The sequence below is a fragment of the Lissotriton helveticus genome, chromosome 1_1 (assembly GCF_964261635.1).
Source record: "Lissotriton helveticus chromosome 1_1, aLisHel1.1, whole genome shotgun sequence".
Lineage (NCBI taxonomy): Eukaryota > Metazoa > Chordata > Amphibia > Caudata > Salamandridae > Lissotriton > Lissotriton helveticus.
In genome coordinates, this window is record NC_136057.1 from 21,449,587 (window position 1) to 21,476,428 (window position 26,842).

The window sequence follows — 26,842 nt, forward strand, 5'->3', positions numbered from 1 at the left end:
GACCCTCAGCGGTCTCCCACTATCCACAACAGCACCCTTAAGAGCCTCCCTGAACGCTGCCGCGAGACTCATTACTGGCTCTAGAAAGCATTCGCACATATCCCCAGACTTAAAGTCTCTAAAATGGCTGCCTCTTGAAGCCAGAATACAGCTAAAAATTGCAACTATGACACACGCGGCCGTGCACCACAAGGCACCCAACTACCTCGCTCAAAAGCTGTCTATATCAGGAGGTTCGAGATCCAATAGGAGTACAAAAAATCTACTCCTGAAACCTCGTAGATTCCGGAAAGTGAAAACTTACAAACGCTCCTTCTCAGGAATGGCACCCAGGATCTGGAATGCGCTCCCTCCTGAAACCAGGCTGATCTCCTCCACTGCACTCTTCAAGAAAGAGGTGAAAACCATCCTTCTGGCCAAGATCTCCTGATCGTTACAGATGTTGGTTCAGAGACTCTGCTTTGCTTTGTACCACTGCTCACCCTATCCCCTGGCACTATACTCTACTTGTTGGGGGCACTACTACGCTACTCTCTTACTACCGACCAAGATATGATACACGTTGGTTGATCCACCTGTACACCGCTGTAGTGGGATCAATGACTTGTGCTGCTCTATATTACTTCCTTACCTGATTGTATATGGATTGGTTTTATGTATGTTTTTATTATCCAAGTTATTACCATGTTATTGACTATTATACTGTTCCCATTATCTGTTTACTCCTACTGCCCCTTCCCTGTCTTTGTGAAGCGCTCTGATATCTGTAAGGATCCTGTTCGCGCTATATAAAACTTTGAATAAATAAATAAATAAAATATGTACTCCCTATACTTTGTGTCTTCTCTCCAGTGCTGTCACTACCAGCCATTATGCATGGCATCACACACCATATGATCCTCTGTAATGTGCGATGAATACACACTATGTCTAAAGAGAATGCTGATCACTACTTGGGCACAAGCGGACGACCCGGTCTGAAGATGCTGGACACTTTACTGGGATAAGAGACATTAATGTGGGATTTGTTTTCGTCTGTCGTTCGGCTTTCAATAAACAAAAACACACTTGCCACTGATCATCTCCCACACATTTGCTCAGTAGAAAATCAATACAGCAACAGGATAGTCTCTTTTTATACATATATATTTTTTCATTTTAATTTCTTTCGTTGGTTTAAAATGGATACTCATAATAAAAAATAACTCCCGTCCCATTTGCTTGAGATCGTTCCCCTTTACCACCACCTCTGAACCGTTATCTCTTCCTGGCGTTCTGTTTTTTGGCATCTGGCAAGAAGCGTATTGCTGTTTGTTCCAGTTTAATACATACATTTACAGTCTGTCTTCATCACTTTAAGCTTACATCAAGGGAGTGAAGTATAGACTGGTCAGGGGACGTTTCTGATGGCCTTTTAAAGTTGTACGTGTCTGTGCATGGGGATAGCTCAGGCTGCTGTACGCACCTCATGCCCCCTCTGAGTATCTTTCCCCCAGATACAATGCTCACAGTAACTAGGAGCAGATGTGTAAGGGAAGCTATTTCTGTATAGACGTTCTTCAAAGAACATTTTTGCCACAAAATGACAAACCGGTAGGAGGATTGTGCTCTTCATGAACAGCTCACTACCAGACCCTGCCTTCTGGAACCAGAACGGGGGTTAAGCTGGTGGAAACCAATACCCTTAAGTGACCAGAAAGAGGTGACAAGACCCGACCAAAGGTAAGTCGCACACTGGGAACACTGGGCAAGGGAGTACGTGATGTCCACTGACAGCAGAGCTATCCCACCATAAATAACCGAACAGGTAGAAGCGGTGATTATGGCAGGATGTACCCCCCCCCACCACATATTGGTAATTTTAGAGATAAAATAGATATGTACACACCTGAAATTAAGGAAAATGATGGGAAGAGAAGGGGAAGTCTGAACTCACAAAATATTAATAAAAATAATTAAAAAAATTGGTGGTGAGCAATGCTGCACAAAGTGGTTTGCTGTTTTTTCGTTCCCGTAGGAAAGCTTTTGAGGCCGGTAGAACCTAGCTGCTTAACAAAGTCTGACTAGACTCACTGTGACCAGAGAGCAGCTTCCCACTCCCTCCCTCGCAGACAAGTATTTCAATCCTGCATCAGGAAAACTGAACCCCACCGAAGAATTGTCTGCTTTGCTTAGCGACTGGTTCCAAATGTACATGCATGAGACCAATCTCCTGGCTTCTGACTGGTGGAGCGTGCTTCTCTTCCAGATGGCAGCCTGAGTCTCTGCATTGCTGTCACTTGAAGAAAGGTGGATCTCATACAGAAATCTCATATGTTGTTCCACCCACGCCGGAGACCTTCTTCACTCCGCCGCTGTTTCCACTGCTGCCACGAGTGGGGCTCAGGGGAGCTTGTCCAGGAGGAGGCGATGGGGAGGCAGCACGGCCAAGGTTCTTAGGCTGCCCGTTGGATTTGCTGTACGAGGCCTTCATCTGAATCTCATCCCTGAAGAGAGAGAAGGTACATGTCAGATCAGTAGTGGCATCAGCAGCTAAGTCATATGAGAAAGAATAGTAGGCACTATTTGGGATATAACTGAAGAATTCATTTATCTCACGATGGATGCTATATGTATGAAGAAATCTCAGCTTAGGTGAGGAGTGCTGTAAAGATGGTGCAATTAATATTTAGGGGAATGACAATGTGGCCACATCTGAATGAACTTTTAATTCAGTTAGAAACACCCTGGTGAATACCATGGCGCACAACTAACCGGAGTGACACAAACAACTGATGGGACACATTAAAAGCGTGGTGATGGTGCCAAAACCCACGTGAGCAGAGTGGAGTCTCCCTCCTCCCCAAACAAGATTTCTTTCTCGCACAATTTAGTTGAATCAAAGCAGTGATCAATCAACCCCAGGCCACGACAGGCTTTACTAGTAGTTGTCACTGGAACCATCTTCTCCATTCACAACGCCCTCCCAATCCAAAATAACACAAAACACTTCAATCCGACAGGTCTTCGCTTGAGAAGAGTTGACCCATAAAATGTTCACCAAGAAGAAGACCCAAAATCAACAAGAGCTAAATAGGTCTATGTCAATGTTTAAAGATGCAGTGAAATTATTCTAGATGCAAACAGTTTTGCCTGATTTTATGATCATATTGTCCAGTAACAAAACTTTTCTTCCAAATCCAGAAGATGCTTCCTGACGTTTAACTGAAGCACTTTGTGTTCTCTCAAGTGTCAATCATATCTTACTGTGAAACACAACAAACATGAAGAATGTGTGTTGTCACCTGCATGTGCTGCGCCCACTGACTGATTTTCCCAGGGAATGTAAGTTCGAGGGGTAGCCCAGGGCAGCAGCACTGGTTGTGCCAGCCTGGAGGCCCGCTTAAAACAAGAACGCCACGCCACGGCAGACTGGCAGAGCAGTCATGCACTGCTAGCCTCACTGTCATTGAAAGCAATGGCAAAGCCACTACTTCCCCAGTCGATCTGTGTAAGTCACCCCTCTGGCAGGCCTACCGAGTCCTAAGGCAGGGTGCAACATATGATGTAGGAGGACATGGATTATACATGTTGTGACAGCAAACACGCAAAACCACCATTTAGACTGTGGAAAGATTTGGTCGGCCAATTGGTGAGTACAGGATTACACACTGATCCTTCAACTGTGCTAACTCCAGAACAGTGCGACCAGCTTGTATCTCAAGTCAAACTTAATGTAACTTATTGCAGTGTGCAGCTATTACAAAGCTGCCACCTTGCTGCATTTAAAACTCCTGTGCCTTTCAGGACACACATGGCACAAGACAGATTTATTCCCTCCTGGAGAGATATGCCTACAATTTTAAGGAACGGAAAAAATGAGGGATTGTAGGCCAGGGATGTATTACCTCCCTCCTACAGGAAGCCACTTTGGTGTTAGCCCCAAATGGCAGGCTTCAAAGGAGAAGCTGCTTTTAAAGGCAGATGAGTCACACTAGAAAGGAGGGCTTTCCCACTGTTTAGGCAGACAGGCTGGCACGGGGAGCAGAGGGGGCACCCAGTTGCCGAACAAGTTTCCCTAGGGGCATGTAGCAATGAGGTAGCCACACCCCAGGAGTGGGCTAGTGAAGTCTAAACACCAAGAGAGGGGTCTCGCCATCTTGGGAGTGGCAGCATGGTATAGCCAGATACCACACTCCGCAGGAAGTGGTCAACAAGTGGGAGGGAACATGGTAGCCCATTAGCTACCAGTCACATCCTGCCCTGAGGATATTTTCCGAGCATATGAGGGGCACCCCTGGCTACCAGACCTCAGATCTCTACCGACTGGAAAGAGGACCAAAGGAAGAGTGCCCTGCTGCACCAAGGGACGAGCAAAGAGAAGCTGCACCAAAGAGGACTGCCCTGCTGCACTGAAGGATCAGCAAAGATGGCCTGCACCGAAGAGGACAACACCTGTTGCACTAAGGGGCCAGCAAAGAGACCCTGCATCAAAGAGGACTGCCCTGCTGCACCGAAGGATCAGCAAAGATGGCTTGCACCGAAGAGGACTGCACCTGTTGCACCAAGGGACCAGCAAAGAGAAGCTGCACCAAAGAGGACTTCCCTGCTGCACCCAAGGATCAGCAAAGATGGCCTGCACCGAAGAGGACTACACCTGCTGCACCCAAGGATCAGCAAATATGGCCTGTACCGAAGAGGACTACACCTGCTGTACCGAAGGATCAGCAAAAATGGCCAACATCGAAGAGGACTACACCTGCTGCACCGAAGGATCAGCAAAAATGGCCTACATCGAAGAGGACTACACCTGCTGCACCGAAGGATCAGCAAAGAGAAGCTGCAACTAAGAGGACTTCCCTGCTGCACCAAAGGATCAGCAAAGATGGCCTGCACCGAAGAGGACTACACCTGCTGCACCCAAGGATCAGCAAATATGGCCTGTACCGAAGAGGACTGCCATGCTGCACCGAAGGATCAGCAAAAATGGCCAACATCGAAGAGGACTACACCTGCTGCACCGAAGGATCAGCAAAGAGAAGCTGCACCAAAGAGGACTTCCCTGCTGCACCCAAGGATCAGCATAGATGGCCTGCACCGAAGAGGACTACACCTGTTGCACCAAGGGGCCAGCAAAGAGACCCTGCATCAAAGAGGACTGCCATGCTGCACCGAAGGATCAGCAAAGATGGCCTACACCGAAGAGGACTACACCTGTTGCACCAAGGGGCCAGCAAAGAGAAGCTGCAGCAAAGAGGACTACACCTGCTGCACCGAAGTATCAGCAAAGATGGCCTGCACCGAAGAGGACTACACCTGCTGCACCCAAGGATCAGCAAATATGGCCTGTACCGAAGAGGACTGCCATGCTGCACCGAAGGATCAGCAAAAATGGCCAACATCGAAGAGGACTACACCTGCTGCACCGAAGGATCAGCAAAGAGAAGCTGCACCAAAGAGGACTTCCCTGCTGCACCCAAGGATCAGCATAGATGGCCTGCACCGAAGAGGACTGCCATGCTGCACCGAAGGATCAGCAAAGAGCGTGCACCGAAGAGGACTACACCTGTTGCACCGAAAGATCAGCAAAGATGGCATGCACCGAAGAGGACTACACGTGCTGCACCGAAGGATCAGCAAAGAGAAGCTGCACCAAAGAGGACTTCCCTGCTGCACCCAAGGATCAGCATAGATGGCCTGCACCGAAGAGGACTGCCATGCTGCACCGAAGGATCAGCAAAGATGGCCTGCACCGAAGAGGACTACACCTGTTGCACCAAGGGGCCAGCAAAGAGAAGCTGCAGCAAAGAGGACTACACCTGCTGCACCGAAGTATCAGCAAAGATGGCCTGCACCGAAGAGGACTGCCATGCTGCACCGAAAGATCAGCAAAGATGGCCTCCACCGAAGAGAACTGCCATGCTGCACCGAAGGATCATCAAAGATGGCCTGCACCAAAGTGGACTACACTTGTTGCACCAAGGGGCCAGCAAAGAGAAGCTGCAGCAAAGAGGACTACACCTGCTGCACCGAAGTATCAGCAAAGATGGCCTGCACCGAAGAGGACTACACGTGCTGCACCGAAGGATCAGCAAAGAGCCTGCACCGAAGAGGACTACACCTGTTGCACCAAGGGATCAGCAAAGAGCCTGCACCGAAGAGGACTGCCATGCTGCACCGAAGGATCAGCAAAGATGGCCTGTACCGAAGAGGACTACACCTGCTGCACGAAAGGATCAGCAAAGATGGCGTGCACCGAAGAGGACTACACGTGCTGCACCGAAGGATCAGCAAAGATGGCCTGCACCAAAGAGGACTAACACCTGCTGCACCGAAGGATCAGCAAAGATGGCCTGCACCAAAGAGGACTGCCATGCTGCACCGAAGGATCAGCAAAGATGGCCTGCACTGAAGAGGACTACACCTGTTGCACCAAGGGGCCAGCAAAGAGAAGCTGCAGCAAAGAGGACTACACCTGCTGCACCGAAGTATCAGCAAAGATGGCCTGCACCAAAGAGAACTGTCCTGCTGCACCGAAGGATCAGCAAAGAGCCTGCACCGAAGAGGACTGCCATGCTGCACCGAACGATCAGCAAAAATGACCTGTACCGAAGAGGACTACACCTGCTGCACCAAAGGATCAGCAAAGATGGCCTGCACCGAAGAGGACTACACCTGCTGCACCCAAGGGGCCAGCAAAGAGAAGCTGCAGCAAAGAGGACTACACCTGCTGCACCGAAGTATCAGCAAAGATGGCCTGCACCAAAGAGGACTGTCGTGCTGCACCAAAGGATCAGCAAAGATGGCCTGCACCGAAGAGGACTACACCTGTTGCACCAAGGGACCAGCAAAGATGGCCTGCACCAAAGAGGACTACACCTGTTGCACCAAAGGATCAGAAAAGATGGCTGTACCGAAGAGGACTACACCTGCTGCACCAAAGGATCAGAAAAGATGGCCTGCACCGAAGAGGACTACACCTACTGCACCAAAGGATCAGAAAAGATGGCCTGCACCGAAGAGGACTACACCTGCTGCACGAAAGGATCAGCAAAGATGGCGTGCACCGAAGAGGACTACACGTGCTGCACCGAAGGATCAGCAAAGATGGCTTGCACCGAAGAGGACTACACCTACTGCACCGAAGGATCAGCAAAGATGGCCTGCACCGAAGAGGACTACACCTGCTGCACCCAAGGATCAGCACAGATGGCCTGCACCGAAGAGGACTACACCTACTGCACCGAAGGATCAGCAAAGATGGCCTGCACCGAAGAGGACTACACCTACTGCACCGAAGGATCAGCAAAGATGGCCTGCACCGAAGAGGACTACACCTGCTGCACCCAAGGATCAGCACAGATGGCCTGCACCGAAGAGGACTACACCTGCTGCACCCAAGGATAAGCAAAGATGGCCTGCACCGAAGAGGACTACACCTACTGCACCGAAGGATCAGCAAAGATGGCCTGCACCGAAGAGGACTACACCTACTGCACCGAAGGATCAGCAAAGATGGCCTGCACCGAAGAGGACTACACCTGCTGCACCCAAGGATAAGCAAAGATGGCTGTACCGAGGAGGACTGCCATGCTGCACCGAGGATCAGCGAAGATGGCCTGCACCAAAGAGGACTACACCTGCTGCACCCAAGGATCAGCAAAGATGGCCTGCACCGAAGAGGACTACACCTGCTGCACCAAAGGATCAGAAAAGATGGCCTGCACCGAAGAGGACTACACCTGCTGCACCCAAGGATCAGCAAAGATGGCTTGCACCGAAGAGGACTACACCTGCTGCACCAACTGATTAGCAAGATGGCCTGCACCGAAGAGGACTACACCTGCTGCACCCAAGGATCAGCACTCCATAGGAATCCATTGCAACGAGGATAAAGGGCCTGGAACAGTTGGAGGACTGCTTCATATGTGTAGGTAAATGTTTGTAAGGACTATGCTGGATCCCATGACTGGATTCCTGCTGGAGTTGTTCACCCCAAGTACTTCTACCCAACCTCATTCAGACTTAGCCAAGTATCCTTTTGAACATTTTCTAAGTGTCAAATTAGAAGGATTTGCCAAGGTTTATTCGCAGTTAAATGAAAATGCTTTGATTTATTATCACATTCATATCTCCGGATCCCCCTGGTGGCTCTTTTTCGTTTTAGTCACTAAACTCTTATAAAATACAGTATATATTTACAAAATGGTTTCAGATTTCTTGAGTGTCGTGTTATTTCTTTAATTGTTTTGGTGCTATTTAAATGCTTTACCCTTGTTCCTTTTTGTAAGCCTTACTGCTCAGTGCCACAGATACCAGGTTTGAGCTGAGGGTTTGATAGACGAAACCTACTGGACTTAAAGGGGTTGGTTAAGTGTATTACATGGTCAAGTTGCACAACCACACCACATAATACACCCAATTTCCTCACACCCACTCCCACAGAGGCAACTAAACATCAAATTTTCCACAGCACAAGGGTGAACAGAGGAAATAAATTCCTCTGGTGGAGGTAGGGTCGCATGTGAATCTAAGAAAGATACCAAGAATTTTTGTTACAGTGAAGCAACTTTTCTCCAGCATTGGATCTTTCATAGATTCACATGCCTAATCAGAATGGCGAGCAATACCATTAACTAGTAGCATGTCATAGACCTATCCAAATGTCATGTGGTGAAAACGGTCAATAATGAAACAATTGCAAATACTGCAGAGAAGCAGCTTCACTTTAACTAAAAAACACATACTGAACGACTGCATGGCTTACTGCCCGGTCTGTACAGGGTTCTGTAGCCAGGTAGTAATGTTGACAAACATGGCAGCTCTTCATTGTCACTGTTCTGCAGATGTCAGTTAAAGCTACTTCAGCATATTACGCTGCCATAGTTGCCTCATTATTTCTGCAATGATCTAACAAGTAAGGGATGACTAGCTTTGAAATGTCAAAGTAATGGCAGACACAAACAAGTTACTCACTTTCGTGATCGCTCTTTCTTGGATAACCTCTAGCTTATTAAATATTCTCTACAGTGGCAAACAGATTGAGCCAGAGTTCTCTCAATCTGTGGAAGATAGCCCGTACCACCTCTGAGGTTAAATGTAATTCCAATCCGCTAAGTATTTCCGGCTAAGTTCATCTGCTCGGACGTTTAAAGATCCCGCCAAATGTTGGACGATCAGAGATATTCCCTGATCGCTCAGCCACTTCCAAAGATGAAGAGCTTCTAAGTACCGAATCCACTACCCTACTCCACCTGGTTTGTTGTAATACCACATAGCGGTCGTATTGTCTGTGAGTACCTGGACTCGCTCCCACTTGATCCTTGAAAGGAAAGCCTTCAAAAGCCACATGGACCACTAGAATCTCCAACATATTTATATTAAGATGACTTTCCACTGAAAAGAAAATAACTTACTTACCTGTAACTGTAGTTGTCCAGTATTGGAAGCTTTCATAGATTCACATGCCTGAATCATTCCCAGTCATCGAGACGGGAGTCTCAGATATATAAAAAAGCAATACTTAGTTGGATAGCAAACTGAAAAGAGGCCTAGGCCATTTCTCTTTTGCAACCCATAACCTTCGGTATGTAAAAGAGACAAAATTTGCCCCATAACCAATCAGAGCCTCTCACCCTCTAGAACACTCCTGAGAGAACCTTTTGCCCCTCAGATTTTCCTGCACTTAAGACACCTTTTGTGCTAAATCCAAGGTGAGCCTCTCAGGGGAGGAGGGTGGGTCACATGTGAATCTATGAAAGCTTCCAATACTGGAGAACTATAGTTACAGGTAAGTAACCTGTTTTCTTACTCCAGTACTGAAGCTTTCATAGATTCACACGCTTGAATCAGAATAGCGAGCAGTAAATCATAGCACATTTTTTGTCACCCAAGACTTGGAACTAAGCAACGTATGTACCTTGAAAATAGCACTATATATATATATATATACATATACATATACATACATATACATATATATATATATATATATATATATATATACATACACACATAGACTGAATCTTTGAAATATTGCATATAATACAATACATCACAATAAAATGTGCATATGTAACCAATAAAGGAAGGAGGGATGGTAAAGAGGGGTCACTGGAAAAGGATTCGCAGTACTGCTTGTCCCATTGACACATCCTTCTCTGCAGCTGCATCGAGGCAGTAATGTCTGGTGAAGGTGTGTGTACTCTTCCAGGTAGCAGCTCTGCAGATATCCTGGATAGGTACGCCCGAAAATAAAGCAGTGGAGGTGGACACTGCTCTTGTAAAATGAGCTGCTCTTGCGGAATGAGCACAAACACGTGCATTCAACGGCTTCCAGCCGCCCGATGACAATATTGCATTGCACTTGAAATCCATCGGGCAATTCCCCTCTTTGATAAAGGAAAGTCCTTACTGGGTGCACTATAAGAAAAAAACAGTTGAGAAGACTTGCAGAAAGGCCTTTCTCTTTTGCAAGCAGAACTACAGACAGCGCTGAACATCTAGTGAGTGAAGAGCTTTTTGCGCTGCGGTTGACGGTTGAGGGAAAAACATCTTAAGGATCAACGGTTCATTCAGATGAAAGTATGTTGGCAATTTCGGAATGAATTTAGGATTAGTCCTGAGAACAATACTTTCCTCCTTAAACTGTAAGAACGGTTCTTGTATAGTGAGAGCCTGTACCTCCCCAACTCTCCTGGCTGAAGTGAGAGCTATGTGAAGAGCTACCTTCCAGGATAAGAATTTTAGGTCCGCAGTGTGAATTGGTTCGAAGGGCTACTTCATCAATTGAGATAAAACAATGTTCAACTGCCAGTGAGGTGGAGGAGGTTTTATGGGAGGAAATGTTCGACATAATCCTTTCATGAACTGTTTGATGATGCTTTCGGACCACAATGATTGTCCTGAGGAAGTTCTCCTATATCGATATATAGCAGCGAGATGCACTTTAATAGAAGCATGGGCTAAACCAGATTTTGCCAAGATATATGGGATAATGTCATGAGCCGCAGAGTTAAAAGGATGAATCGTACGCCCTTGGCACCACAAACAGAATCTCTTCCATTTCATCCTATATGTCCTGTTTGTACTTTTCGATCTGGCATTTGATAATATATTTCTGCATTCCAATGAAATATCTAGATGTTGAAATTCGCAGTGTTCAGGAGCGAGGCCGCTAAGCATAGGGATTTCGGATCTGGGTGAAGTACTTGTCCCTGGGACATCGTCAAGAGTGACGGTATTGGTTGTAGAGGAATCTGATGAACCTCCGACAGTAGGAGCAACTCTGTGAACCAGTGTTCCCAGGGCCACCACGGAGTTATCAGTATTATTTTGCATGGTTCCTTCTTTATCTTTGTGAGCCCGCGAGGTAGGAGGGGAATCGGAGAAAAGGCGTAGGCAAAGACGCCGGACCATGCCATCAAAAACACATTCCCCCAAGATCCCCGTTGGTGATGCTAACTTGCGAAGAACCAGCATTTTTTGTTCTGAGCCGTCTCAAAGACGTCCACTGTCAGTACTCTCCATTTGAAGAAGATGCTTTGCAAGGTGTCCTGGTTGATCTCCCACTCGTGGCAGGTTGACTTTAGTCTGCTCAGAGTGTCCGCTTTGATATTCTGATCCCCTGGAAGAAGTTCTGCTTCCAGAGACACTCTGTGTCGAACAGCCCATTCCCATATTTTTTGCGCTTCCTGCGGCAGGGAGAGTGATCTTGTACCCCCCTGCTTGTTGAGATAATGCATCGCTGTTGTGTTGTCTGTTCTGATTAGTACAGCTGATCCTTATACCCTTGCCAGGAAAGCCAGCAAGCCCACTGCTCTGAGCTCTAGCAAGTTGATGTGAAGTTGTTGTTCCTGCAACTTCCACCGACCGCTGACCTGAAGGTCCTGAAGGAATGCTCCCCACACTTCCAGGGATGCATCGGTGGTAATCACCAGTGGAGCTGATTTGGTAAGGAAGGAAAGACCCACTGAAATGTTTTTTTTGGGGTCCACCACGCTATTGCCTGCACCATGGCCAGTGTGATCTTTACCATGTCGTCTAAGGATCCCTCTGCTTGATGCCATTGCTGATCCAGTTGTTCCTGGAAAGGATGCATTTTCAATCGGCAGAAAGTAACGAGAGGAATGAAAGAGGACATTGTCCCTAGCAGTGACTTGTAACGGCGTACTGAAAGATACTTATTTCTTGCAAAAGCCTATAAAAGATATTCGCCCCAGTTGCCCCTCTATGGAGGGAAATGCCTTGTTTACTGTGGTGTCCAGAATCGCGGTGTCTGAAAGAAGGGCATATACAAGATACCTTGTTCTTTCGCAGGTGCGCTGCCACCACAGCCATGCATTTAGAAAAAGTCCTGGATGCAGACTTCAGTCCAAACGGTAGTACGGTGTACTGATAGTGATTGGTGCCGACGAGGAAGCGCAGGAATTTCCGGTGTTTCCGTGCAATGGGCACATGGAAGTACAGATCTTGCAGATCTATCGTGCACAGCCAGTCTCCTCACTGCAGCTGAGGATAAATCTGGTGCAAAGACAGCATGCAAAACTTTTCCCTGCTAATCCACTTGTTTCCTTGTCGCAAATCCAGAATGGGTCTGAACTTGTTCTTGTCCTTCTTCCGTACTAGGAAGAAGCGTGAGTAAAGACCCTTTCCCCTTTGAGACAGAGGGACGTCTTCTATCGCCCTTTTTCTTAACAGGGTATCGGCTTCCGCCTGGAGCTCGCGCAGCTGGAACTGCGAGCCAACCGGTGGAATTGCTGGAGGCGGACTGGTGAACCGAAGACTGTATCCATTGCAAACAATATTCAGCACCCACTTGTCTTGAGTAATGTTTCTCCACTCTGCCAGGTAATGTTGGATGCTTCCCCCCACCGAGCGGGTAACGGATGAAGGGGAAGAAGCACCTCAGGGCCTAGACCCAACTGGGCCTTTGGCCGCGGATGAAGACTGCTGACCACCGCGGCCCCTCTGGCACTTCTGGATCGGGCGCCGCTGGAACTGTTGCTGCTGCTGTTGCTGTCCAGCCTGTCGACATTGCCCTCTACCTTGGCCCCATACCGTCTCTGGAACGAACGGAAGGTCTTCTTCTGTTCCTTAGGCTTTTCCAACCCAACAGCCGTCAGGGTTTCCGCCTCCGCCTTCAAGCGGGCCATCTCCTCGTCCGCGTGTTTCCCGAAGAGGGTCTCACCAGAGAAGGGCAGGTTGGCAACTCTCTGCTGCGCCTCGGCTTCAAGGACGTCAGATGCAGCCAGGCGTGGCGCCTCAGGTTGACCCCGTGGCAGTATCCGTGGACTGCCAAGAGGGAGGAATCCGAGCCGAGCTAATCACCTGGTTGGAGACCAGCAGCCCTTCATTAAACATTTCTTGGAAATCCTCCCTGTTATCCCGGGGAAGGAGTTCCATGAACTGTGGGAGGGACTCCCATAGGGACTGATTGTAACGTCCCAACAAGGCTGAGGCACTTGCGGCCTTCATAGACGTGGAGGCCGTCCCGCAGACCTTACTGCCTGCCGAATCCATCCAGCGACTCTCCTTGTCAGGAGGCACTGTCGATGACAGGGTGGTGGCGTGCTGTTTCCTTGCCGCTGTCATAATCACTGAATCTGGCGCATGGTCCAAGTGAAGAAACGCTGGGTCCGAATCAGGGGCACGATTGAATATGCTACTTACCAGTATGCATCTGTTCTTGGCATGTAGGGCTGCTAACATTCATATCTTTTGCATAGATCGCCGCCTAGTGTTGGGTCCGGATGATCGCACATTGTTGTCCTGGAAGAGTCTTCGAAGTATCCTGAGATAGGTGGCTCCTCCCCTGGACTACAGTGCGCATGGGCATCGGCTCCATCCCCAGATTGTTTTTAGCCATTGTGGCAGAGATGGAGTGTAAAGTGTAAAGGATGTCCATGCTAATGATTGAATGCAAGAGTATGTCTGCAGCTGCGACAGGCACCGGGGAGGAGGGTGGGCGATATGAATGTTAGCAGCCCTACATGCCAAGAACAGATGCATACTGGTAAGTAGCATATTCAGTTCGAGGCATGTGGGCTGCTAAATTCATATCTTTTGCATAGAATATATAGCAGTCCATCCATTAGCGGCGGTTGCCCGTGCCAGCTGCAGAAACCTGAAAAAGTGTCTTGAGAACAGCCTGCCCAACAGCTGCTTGCTGTTTGGAATGCACATCAACACAGTAGTGTTTTGTAAAGGTATGTGGTGTAACCCATGTGGCTGCTCTACAAATGTCTTCTAAAGGAATGTTCCCCAGGAAAGCCATGGATGCCCCCAATTTGCGTGTGGAGTGCGCCCTTGGGGGTATTGTTAAGGTGCGTTTAGCCTTTTGATAGCAGATCTGGATGCACTTAACAATCCATCTGGCTATTCCTGCTTTGGAAATAGGGTTGCCCTTGTGCTGTGGCGAGAAGGCAACAAAAAGTTGTTTTGTTTTCCTAAAGTGTTGTGTCCTGTCAATATAGTACATTAACGCCCGCCTAACGTCCAAAGTATGGAGCATTCTTTCCGCCACCGTTTGTGGGTTTTGGAAGAATGCAGGCAAGTCAATAGTTTGGTTGAGATGAAACTGTGACACCACCTTCGGAAGAAATTTGGGGTTAGTACGTAGTACCACCCTATTTGGATGAATTTGTATGAATGGCTCTTGGATTGTGAGCGCTTGCAGCTCACTGACACGTCTCAGTGAAGTGATAGCAATAAGGAAAGCCACTTTCCATGTGAGGAACTGGAGTTCACACGAGTGCAGTGGCTCAAAAGGTGGTCCCATCAGCCTGGTGAGGACCACATTGAGGTTCCACACCGGAGCTGGCGGTGTTCTTGGGGGAATGACTCGTTTCAGACCTTCAAGGAAGGCCTTAATGGCAGGCACTCTGAAGACAGAGAGATGCTGCCTGTTCTGAAGATAAGCTGCTATGGCGGATAAATGCATCCGAATGGAAGTGTAGGCTAGATTGCACTTGTAAAGATGTAACAGATAGCAAATGATGTTAGGGATAGATGCATCTAGCGGGTTTATGTTATTGGCTGTACAGTGAAGGACGAAACGCTTCCATTTTGCAGCATAGCATGCCCTGGTAGTCGGCTTCCTTGCCTCCTTGATGATGTCCATGCATTCTGGAGGTAGGTGAAGGTAGCCAAACTCTAGGACTTCAGGAGCCAGATCGCCAGGTTGAGCTGTTGCGGATCTGGATGCTGAATGTCTCCATGGTTCTGCGTCAAAAGCCTGGGCGTTAGGCGCAGCCTTTGATGCGGCACCACCGAGAGTTCCAGAAACGTGGTGTACCATGCTTGGCGTGCCCACGTTGGAGCAACTAGGATGAGTGTCATCGAGTGCTGCCTTAGTTTTCTTGCCACCAGCGGTATCAGAGGTGCTGGCGGAAAAGCGTACGCAAATTTGCCTGACCAGTTCATCCATATCGCATTCCCTTGCGACTGTGGGTGAGGGAACCTGGCGGCAAAGTGTTGGCATTTTGCGTTTTCGTTTGTGGCAAACAGGTCTATCTCCGGATGACCCCACTGCTGGAAGTACGGGCGGAGTACCGATGGATGTAACTCCCACTCGTGCATTTGATGGCTGTATCTGCTGAGCAGATCCGCCATCTGATTGTCCTTGCCCGGGAGGTGTTCTGCCATGAGGAAAATGTTCCTCTGAATGGCCCCCTTCCACATGCTCTGAGCCAGATGAGACAGCTGCGGCGAGTGGGTGCCTCCCTGCTTTTGAATGTAGTACATCGCTGTCATGTTGTCCGTCCGGACTAACACTACCTTGTTGCACAGATGTACATTGAAGGACTTGAGCGCCATGAAGATTGCCATCAGTTCCAGATAGTTGATGTGCATCTTCTGTTGCTGCGTCGTCCATAGTCCCTGCACTGTGTAAGTGAGCAGATGAGCTCCCCATCCCTGGAGAGATGCGTCCGTTGTCAGGGTAATCTGTGGCACTGGCTCTTGGAACAGTCGGCCCTTGCAAAGGTTGTGTGGATTCCACCAATGCAGAGAGTTGTACGCCCGACTGGTAACCAACACTAGGTCTGTCAATTGTCCCTGAGTCTGTGTCCACTGATTTGCTAAGCACTCCTGGAGCGGACGCATATGTAACCGTGCGTGAGGGACTATGAAGATGCAGGAGGCCATCATGCCAATCAACTGCATGAATACTCGCGCTGGAAGCGAGTGTTGCGGTCTGAACCTTTGGATTAGAGACTGCATGCTGTCTATCCTGACCTGGTTTGGCTGAGCCATGGCCGTCAGGGTATTTATCGTCGCGCCCAGAAACTGCCGCACATGTGCTGGTTGAAGGTGCGACTTTGGGTAGTTCAGCGAGAAGCCCAGATTGTGAAGGAGGTGAATGGTAGTCGACATGTCCGCGGCGCACTGTTGTTCCGACTTGGCTTGAACGAGCCAGTCGTCTAGGTAGGGGTAGACATGGATGTTCTGCCTCCTGAGGTGCGCCGCTACCGTCGCCAGACACTTGGTAAACACTCTTGGGGCGGTGGTCACTCCGAAGGGTAGGACTTTGAACTGATAATTCCTGCCTTGGATAGTGAACCTGAGATACTTTCTGTGGGACGGGTGTAGTGGTATATGGAAATAAGCATCCTTGAGGTCTAAGGTTGCTAAGAAGTCCCCTTGGTTCAGTAAGGGAAGAATCTGTTGCAGTGTAAGCATATGGAAATGTTCTGATAGGATATACAGGTTGAGGGGACGCAGATCTAGAATGGGTCTGAGAGATCCGTCCTTCTTTGGAATAAGGAAGTACAGGGAATAGACCCCTGTGCCTTCCTCCTCCACTGGCACGAGCTCGATTGCGCCTTTTTGCAGCATCACCACTACTTCTTGCTGCAATAAGTGCTCTGCGGACATAGGCCGTTGCCTTGGTGGAATGTTGGGTGGAGTGGACTTTAGCTCTAGACAATACCCGTACTGGACAAGTTGTCGTACCCACCTGTCTGTGGTGATGGTTGTCCAGACTGGCAGGAACAGCTGGAGTCTCCCCCCGACAGGTGTTAAATGGTCGGGGGGCAGTGACAGAGAGTCACTGTTTGTTTGGGGCAGAGGAACGGGAGTTGTTGTTTCCTCTGCCACGTCCTCCGGTGCTGTTTCCTCGATAACCCCCTTTATTCTGCTTGGGGTACGAGGACTGTGCTCCACCTCTATTGAACTGTGATTGTTGACCCATCTGTCCTCGGGTGACTCCACGTGCCCCTGAGCGACGAAAAGTGTTGCCCCGGAATTGTTGTGACTGAAGGGCCCCCATAGACTTAGCTGTTTCGTTGTCTTTCTTAATCTTTTCGAGGGTGGAGTCAACATCAGGACCAAACAGTCTATCAGGATTGACGGGCTGATTGAGTATGGTCGTTTGAATGTCAGGTTTAAACCCGGATATGCGTAGCCACGCTTGTCGTCTCAGCATAACGCTAGTGTTAATATCCCTAGCTGCTGTGTCTGCGGCATCAAGTGCACACTTTATTGCTGCGTTGGAGATGAGTTTTCCCTCCTCTATAAGCAGTTTGGTACCCTCTTGAAACTGCGTAGGCAGGTGTTGTAAAATTTGCTCTAGGGTGTCGTAATGCGCCCTATCATAACGTGCCAATAGCGCCTGTGTGTTCGCAATACGCCAGAAATTGGCAGCCTGCGCAGCTACTCTTTTGCCCCCTGCCTCAAGCACTTTAGACTCCTTGTCTGGGGGAGGAGCTTCACCCGTCGTCTGGGAGTTTGCCCGTTTGCGGGCATTTGCGACCACAAGAGAGTCTAGTGGCAACTGTCCCCGAATGTATGCAGGGTCTGCAGGTGCTGGTCTGTATTTCTTCTCGATGCGTGGATTGACCACCCTCGCCCTGGTAGGCTCTTTAAAGATTTCCGCAGCATGCTTAAGGACACCTTTGAGCATAGGAAGTGTCTTGACTGTCCTTTCAGAGACTGAAAAAGTGTCAAACAGAAAATCTTCCTCCACTGGGTCAGCATGCATGTCCACATCATGATTAGCAGCTGCCCGGTCAATGAGTGCATGAAATCCTGCAGAGTCCTCTGTCGGGGATGCACGTGCACTGAAAGGCTGTGGGTCTTGCCCCACATTTTGGATTCCCTGGTCACCTATGTCGTCATAGGAATCCTGTTGTGCATCGGGGTCACTGATGGGGAAAGTGTACTGGTCATCTTGTCCATATTCCTCTCCCTCAGAGTGGTCGGGGGAAGGTGTTGGACTCCTTCTAGGAGGAGGCTGGATAGGTTCAATCAGGGCTGGAACGTCCTGTGCAGGCCTCTTCTTCTTCAGTGGGATAACATAGGAGTCCACTGGTTGGGAAGTGATCTTCCGCTTGTAAAGGGTCAACTTGCCCGTGTCCGCGTCGACAAAACGCTCAGAATCGTCTCCGGAGTCGAGTTGCCGACCCAATATTCCAGCAGACGTGGAAGAGCCTGATGACTTTGGCGCCGTCTTTGGCGCAAAGGTTTTTGGTGCCTCCTTTGGCGGCAGAATGAATAGAAGCTTGCCAGCAGGCTTTGCCGGCATGTCTATCGGCTTCTGGTGCGACGGCGCCGGAGCCGACGTCGCAGAGGCCTTATCCCGTATTCTTTGGAGTGAAGTGGCGATGAGGGATGCGTCACAGCGGCACTTGGCGCCGACGAGGAGGCCCTCACCTTGCCTTCGGTTCCGACGTCCTGTGGTCCCTGTGGAATCTTGGACGTCGATGCTGCAGCCGTAGACACAGAGTCTTTGGACTTATGTGTTGAGCCTCCGCTCTTCGATCCGTGGGATTTTGCAGGCTCCGCCTCAACCACGCGTCCGACTAACGGCGTCCCAGTCGGCACTGGATGCCTGTCGCCGACTTTGCTGGACTTTGTCGGCGTTGCCCCGGTCGCCCCGTGCCGGACGACCTTCTTAGAGGATGCCTCCTCCGCCGATGACTTCGGCACTGTCGAATCGACAGTTTTCTTCGACTTCTGTGGACCGGAGGCCGACGGAGCCGATGAGGTAGCAGGCTTTGTTGTCTTTGTTGGAACGACCGCCATCTTAGGTGCACTCGAATCCGGTAGTTTCGGTTTCGTGTCGGCCATTTAAGGCGTAGTCGATACCGATGCTTTCAGTTTCGGTTTCGATACGGGCTGCGTAGCAAGTATGTCCGTGGCCGGGCCTGAAGGCGGGGCCGTGGCTTGCGGTGCAGGGTCTTGGGTAAGGCCGAGTGGCGATCCCGTGACCCGAGCCTGATCCACGTAACTTTCGGGGCATAGCTCATCCCCTGAGCTATCTTCCGCGGCCCCATAAACTTCTTCGACGTCCCCTACCTCGTCGACGTATTCAAGGTCTTGATCCACGACCCCGTCGTTGTCTTCGGGATCGGCCTCAACCTCCGTCGCGGGCAGTGATGTCAAGATGATGACTTAGGCCCTCTTCTTCTGGGTCGCCGAAGATGTTATCCGGGGCCGCTTGCCTGGCCTCAAGGCGCACCGCGCGCCGAAGCTTGAGCGTCTTCTTCGACCTGAATCTGGAGCAGGCCATGCAGTTGTCCTCGTTATGGTCTGGCGAGAGGCATTTGTTACAGACCGGGTGCACGTCGATATGTGGGTATTTGGACCCACAGACGGGACAGTATTTAAACGGGCTCCGCTCCATGTTGAAAAGTTGTGGTCGTGTTGCGATGAGAAGGCCTCGATGTCCGAAGAGTGATACGACTCCGCAGATTCCGACTCAAAGAGACGGAAGAACTCGAGACCGTACGCAAACAATACCGACGTAATGAAACAAAGGCCTTTTGGCCTTAAAGAAGCTAGTTTTCTCGGTTCCGACAGAGACGTCGAGACCGCATCCGAACCCAATGGCGGAAAAAACCAATCTGGGGATGGAGCCGATGCCCATGCGCACTGTAGTCCAGGGGAGGAGCCACCTCTCAGGATACTTCGAAGACTCTTCCAGGACAACAATGTGCGATCATCCGGACCCAACACTAGGCGGCGATCTATGCAAAAGATATGAATTTAGCAGCCCACATGCCTCGAACATTTCTTTTGCCGCCTAGAAGGCGCTGATTTTGCAGTCGCAGGGGTGAGGAAGAGCTCCATGTCGGGTTCCACTAGCCCTGGCACCAGCGGCAACAAGGGGCGAGATAACTGCTTCTTGTGCAGCGTCTCCAAGATGATGGAAGTCAATGGCGTGGGCACCGTGACCGTGATGCCCAGTTTTGCCGCCCCTCTCAGCAACACCTCCTGGAAGGAGACAATATCGTCTATGGGAGACACCCTCGTCCGAGGGGAATCCGTCAGGGTAGGTGAATAGTCCCTGGCACTGGACGAATCCGTATGGCGGGATCTAGACCTGTCCCTCCTATGGCGTCGCCTGGACCTTGTAGAAGAGCGACGGCGACTCCTGGATCTATCCCTCCGTCTGGAGCGAGATCTCAACCTCCGCGGCCTCGGACGGTCCAGAGACCGGAGAGGAGGGCACTGTGGAAGCCGGAACAGGAGCCTAGGTTGAGGAGGCCCCGTAGGCGGCGTCGGAAGATATGGCAGCGAGATAGACCTCGGCGGTACTGGTGGTGGCGGAGGAGGAGGACGATGAGGAGGAATCGGAGGCGGTGGAGGAGTCGGAGGTGGAGGCGGTGGAGGAGGTGTAAGAGTACGTGGAGGAGGATCCACTGGTAGAGGAGGAGGTGTAGGCGACCTCGGCTTGGAGGGCGAGTAGATTTGCGAGTACTCCGAGGCCGGAGACTTTCCCACTCTCCTTTTGTTCGCCTGACCAGAAGGGGGTGATCGAGAGGCTGTACCCCTTGAAGACGAGTGACAGCGCCGCCGTGACCGTTGGCTCACTGAAGCCGAGGAATCCGTCCTGGCTCTAGAACGTCTCCTGGAAGGCGATGACTTCCTCCTCGACGCGGAGCGTCTTTTCGACGTCGACGAACACCTCCTCGGCGTCGATTGTCGTCGCCTCGACGTTGACGGTCGTCCCCTCGACGACCTCCGTCTCGACGTCGCTGACCTTCTCGACGTCGCTGTACGCATCGACGTCGACCGGCGGTGTCGCCTCGACGGCGAGCGCCGGCGTCTTGACCCCTGTCGACGTCGATGATGGCTCAACGACGAATCAGTCCGACGTCGACCTCGTCGGAGGCCTCGACGTCAATCCCCTCGACGACGCTTTGACCCAGAGCCCTGGGGAGAGACTGTGGTCACTCCTTTCGACGCCGGAGACCGGTGGCGTTTTCTGGCCTCCTCCTTCCTGGGGAGACCCCCAGAGGCCAGCGCACGGGCAGAGGAAGGAGCCCCTTCATGCCCAGACCCACCTTGTCCTTGCTGCCTTCTCTGCTCCAAGCCTTGGAGCCTGGTCTTCTCTCTGTCCTTCAGGGTCCTCTTAGGGTACTGCAGGCAGATCTCACACTCCTCAGGGACATGAGAAGAAGGAAGACACAGGATACACACCCTGTGAGGATCGGACTTTGCCTTCTTCCTGGCACACTCAGGACATTTATCAAATAAGGCAGGCATATTTGATAAAAGAGCAGCCAATTCACCAGAGAAACCCCAGCAAAGGGAAGAAGAAGCAAAAGCACGTGGAGTGAACACACACTAACACTTTAAAAGTGCACAAAAATTAGAAATAAACCCACAAAAGGGAGAGCTCAATGCTCCAGGGTCCTGCTAGCAGGAGCCGGAAAAAAGAACTGAAAGTGGAGGGAGTTGCTGTGCATTCTGGGATACCAGGAGAATTCTGGAAAGTTTCCTTAAAGGCACGGTATCCCTTTTTAAGCCACATAATGGCAGCCTATGGGGGCTTGTCTGTCCTGTCCTTCCTCTCTATCATTCCAAGGATTTGGCGAAGGGGGGGGGGGGGAGGTTTCTCCATGGTGAAACTTGGCAGACTGTGCTGAATATGATATTGGTGGAATATCCTTTGCATTTCTAGTTGAAGTATTGGACAGTGTAGCCTTGCATGTATAGGCTGCATTATTTGTCTTTAATTCTCTCTTAAGTGTCTATGCAGGACTGCAAAGCAGACAGTTTAAGAGATTATTTTTGATTGCTCCGGGGTCCCCGCACATGAGCGGGACTATTCACTAGATTATGACTATAAAAGAGATCCCCTACTACAGAACCATTGTTCTCCGAGCTGTTCGGTCCCGGATCGTCTTTTTGGAGCGGAAAGAGGCAGAAGCGGAACAGTCTCTGGCCTCGTGCTCCGGTGAGAGGCAAAGTTACACATCTCAAGTAGATCGGTGTGGGGAAACTTCGACCCACATTGAGGACACCTCTTAAATGGCGTCCTTTCCATGACCTGGAAGTTGAAGCCTAGATAGGCCCAAAGGCCTTCGTCGCCGACCGGAATTAAAGACTTCGGAGTTGAAGAGTAGCGTTGACTGGAAAACACGGTCGAAACAATACCGTCAAAGCTAGTGAGGATTTCGCGCCAAAGGAAATCAGTTCCAACACGGAGCGCTGGAAACACATCGAAGCCCGGTGGCGGGAAAAAAACAATCTGGGGATGGAGCCGATGCCCATGCGCAGTATGATCCAAAGGAGGAGTCACCTATCCTGTGACTTCCAAAGACTTTCTAGAACAAAACCAAACTGCAAACATCCGGGACCAACACTAGGTGGCCATCTATGCACAGTGTGTAATCTGCAGCTCATATGCCTCGAACAAACATTTTAGGTATGCCTCTATCTTTTTAGACTGCCTATCAGGAGGAGTGGTATAAATGCATTAGGATTAGTACAACTAGTAGAAGCATGTACTATCCGATTTTACGGGGTTGGATGTTGGAAGAAAATTTAGATCTCTTGGGGCTCGACAGTGTCTTTTAGCTATCTTAAGATTTATAGAGGACAAGTACCTGGCTTGGCCGAATTGCCCATTAAAACGCCACTCAAAGCCTCATTAAAAGGCAATAAAGGCTCTTGAGAAGCATGAACTGTGTCCCATATTTCAGTCAATAGGTAGTTTTAACCTCTAGCGTTGGTAAAAAAGTGAAAAGTCACAGCTGCTCGACAAGTAACTGGCATATAATGCTGCCTCCTCAGTGGCTATTATCGGTGTAGGGGATGATAAACCTACATATGGTGAAGTGTCTAGACCACAAGCATCTTGTAAGTGTTGTAAAATATCACCTTGAAGATAATAAACATCCCTAGCTAAATCTGGTTCAGTCTGACCATACACTAAATTGGATGGTATATTAGCTTCATTATCTGAAATTTGAATCCGGCATAGTCTGTGGCCTCAAGTGAAGCTGAAAAAAGAGTTGTCGAGTCCCACACTCGATGGGTCCGATGTTGGCTTGGGAACCATATTAAGAGAGAAAGTGTCAATGTCTGATCTGCCGGATCCTTGGAGCCCGGAGGCGAGCCATGGGGATCCGGTCCACCACCAAAGAGAGAGTTCATAACTTTCCATAGCTGTTGGAGTTGATCTGCCATTGCTACCTTATCTGCTGGAAGCCGGAAAGGAATAGATGTGGAAAGTGATTGTATCAGGGGGAAACAACTTTGTCTAGAGTTTTTTGGAACCTCATGTGACTCCAAAAAGTGGGAACTGCGCAAAGCAAGAGAGCAGTGCTTGGATTTCTCATGTTTTTATAGCTCTTCCTAGACTCAATTGACTTTGGTGAAGTTCTGTCCTTTGAATGACTTTGAGAGGGAGAACGATACTGTCTTCAGGACCTCAACCGAGTCTTCGACTTCCTCCGCTCTGCAAGTTTGGTTTACCGATCTCAAAAATTACTTTGAATTGTCGCCTGAAATAAGGCACCATAAACTGACTCTGTGGATTTGTAACTGACATCGGTTACAAGTCATACACTGCTTAAAATCTGATGGTTTGGGTGACATTCTGCACACAAAATGCCAATTTCTATATAGCAATATCCTACCAAAAAACATTGAATGATAATTGAAGCTCCAAATTTACGTTGGTTGGAGTGGGAAACGTGTGGAAAAATTAGCAGCTAACATGATTTCTTTACATTCTAGGTCCTTTCCAAGAAAAAACTCAGCTCACACCATATTTTGGGTATATAGAACCTGGCAGCAAATTGAGTACTTGGTTCACATAGAACTAAGACCTCATTCAGCAGAATAGAAAGATGAGTTCTCAGCACTACAGTGGCTAGAAAATGGTAAAACACTTGTCAGCATTTTAATTACTCTCCTGGAAAATGAAATGGCTCTGCGCATATTTTGGTAGAAACTGGCCACCAAACATTCTGTATGAGAACGTGGGGATAGAGGAAATAAAAGTATCAACTTGATGTATTGTTGTTTGCATGTATCGAAACTGATGCCTGCACATAGTAGCACTTGTGTTTGATTCACATTCTTTGAATATGTGTATATTGACAATGTTTGGAACAAAAACCTTTTGCGATTACTTGGCCAACTGAAGAGATTTTCACACTAACAAATTGACAATACTGAATTTTGCAATAATAAATGTCTCCACAGAGAGCCTTTTGTGTGTACTGCATTTGTTTTACAATCTTAAAAGGCAACCACTGGAGGCACCGGGGGAGGGGCAATCCACCACCATCGACATTGACTGGGTGTGCGAGTCGGTCCTGGGAATGGCCTGTCGGTAGAAGTCCGACTGCTGGACCGGATGAGTCCATGGGGCCAGGGACGTGCATCAATAAACGGCTGCAGCATGGCCTCCTTGAGGAACTGATGTCAGCATGCAGGCATGATGCCTTTAGGCGAGTGTCAGCTTGTCTGTAGGAGTCACAAAGAAGGTCAATGGCATCACGTGCTGGCACTCAGAAGCTCATACAAGAGTTTACAAATCCAGTTTGGAACATGGTAAGATTTACAAGTTCAGAAATCTCTGGTTAGAAATGTCCATCAGAATGCAGATTTCTACTTCTTTCGCTAACATTTTGGCAGTTCTAAGGTTCAAATTAGACTAACAATTTTCTGGGACATTCTTGCACACATTGATGTATCTTGAGTAGGTGACACACTAGCCCGACGCTTTTTCTATGTATAACTATTTGGACCTTGTGGATGGGATGTTCACAGCTAGTGATTTAAAGTACCGAGTGTGGCTACTCCTCCCACTTCTCAATATCATTTGTCTTTGGAGATGTTATTTTTCGGTCAAAGATGGTGGATCCTCTTCCTAGAATGACGGTTTCTGGCATCTCACTGCCCTCTGCTGTAGAATCGGATGCTGTATACAGTGCTCCCAGGAGGGATCCTGACTGTGCCAATGGTGATGGATTGCCCCTTTGCAAGGATTTACTTAGAGATACAGAGTATGAATTCTCTCAGCCACCATTAAAAAAAAAAATAATCTCTGGGATGAATATGTCCGCCTCTGTAGCGCTCACACTGGCGTCCATCAAATCTTCCTAAGAGTACAGGGGAACTTGAAGCTTCCATAGTTGTGCCCTTTTAGTATGCCTAGGTATTTGTATAAACAAACCTGAATTGGAAGCAAAAGAGCTCTGTGCCTCTTTTACAGGTCTCATGGTTAAGAGTCAATTAAGATGATGCGGGTATGAGGTACTGCTTTCACTCCGCAGTCACAATGGAAATATAATGTTCAAGTAACATTACACCTGGCCTAGTTGACGGCAAGGCGCTCTTTACTACTGTATTAGCTAATGCAACAAATTGGCTTTTCACCCTCGACTAGTAGCTCAGAGCTGCAATGGCAGCTCTGCAGCTATGTTTTTAAAATCACTCAAGGGGATGGTGTCAATGAAAACTGCAGCCCGCGTGACATGCACCTTTATGCCACTGGTGCATTTTCCTGCACCATAGTACTGTGGGACTATTAAAAAGTCATGTGCCTATCTGAATGATGACCCACTGTTACCATGATTGAGCAGAGCATAAGAAACTGGATCTTGTTTCAGAGAAAAAAAACACCAGCATATCCAAAAGTTAATCTCTACGGGGGTGCGGGTGTGGGCACTCCCTAGATGCACTGTCTTACCACCTGGATGAAGCAAAGCTTTTGGGATAACCGTCCCTTGCGCAGCTTAGTAAAGCTGTTGTCCTGCTTTGAAACTGTTCTAAAGCACAGTGTTTCCTGCAGAGAGAGCAACAATCGGGAGAACCCAACAGAGATACTCCATGTTATATTTGGTTTTGTCTACATTAGCGGTAAGTAAGTAGTAAGTAAATATTTACTGTACCAGTTAATAAAAACCTTCAAAATAAGGAGATTGCTCAAGTCAAAACAAATTCATAAAAATCACTAAAAGGTCATAATTTTTGCAACCAATAAAGATAGAAAGAGATATGGGAGGAATTGGCCTGGCCCAGTTTTCCCTTTTCAGCTTGGATGAGCCTTCCTCCAACAGAATGTCTATATCAACAATTGTGCTTTAGTCCATCCTTAGTCCAAAGGATGAGATATAAAAACTGAGATTAAAAGAATTTAAAAATTGCATTTATATTTAAAAGTCACAGAATGAATAATTCATTTATCAGGATTGTTTCAATTTTTATGATAGATACTACTGGTCCTTCTTGACCTTGGGCCTTTCCAAACCCCGTAGTTTTAAAGGCGACGAAGAAGAGCTTTATTATGTCAGGCGTTTCCCTGGTTTAAAAGAGAAGAGGCCAATCTCTGGACCAGGCCTGGTAAGCCCCTAATTTAGAGCTGTTTTATGGTGAGCCAGGTCTCTTCATTTTCCCCTCTGCCGCCACCATAAATTGTACAGAGAGAGCATCAATCAGGAGAACCCAACGGAGATACTCCATGTTATATTTGGTTGTGTTACATTAGCTGTGCCACCTTCCTCTAGCTGGACGTTTTCTGAACAGCCTCATCCAGGCTTAAAGGATGTGCTACACAGACAGCCATACCTTCTCGGCACTATTCTGCTGGCTAACTGCATGAAGCTGGTATTGACAAGTT

General features: G+C 48.8%; 1 protein-coding gene across 2 annotated transcripts in view; it reads right to left on the reverse strand.

The window, feature by feature from the left end:
• Positions 1-1,128: 1,128 nt before the first annotated feature.
• The window catches only part of ZDHHC5 (zDHHC palmitoyltransferase 5), a 363,343-nt gene continuing 337,629 nt past the window's right edge, over positions 1,129-26,842 (reverse strand). For both annotated transcript variants that reach the window (XM_078674125.1, XM_078674119.1), the window contains one exon: positions 1,129-2,486. In XM_078674125.1, coding sequence (XP_078530251.1) covers positions 2,297-2,486 — 190 coding nt within the window. In that variant the 3' untranslated portion in view covers positions 1,129-2,296. The remainder of the gene's footprint in view (positions 2,487-26,842) is intronic.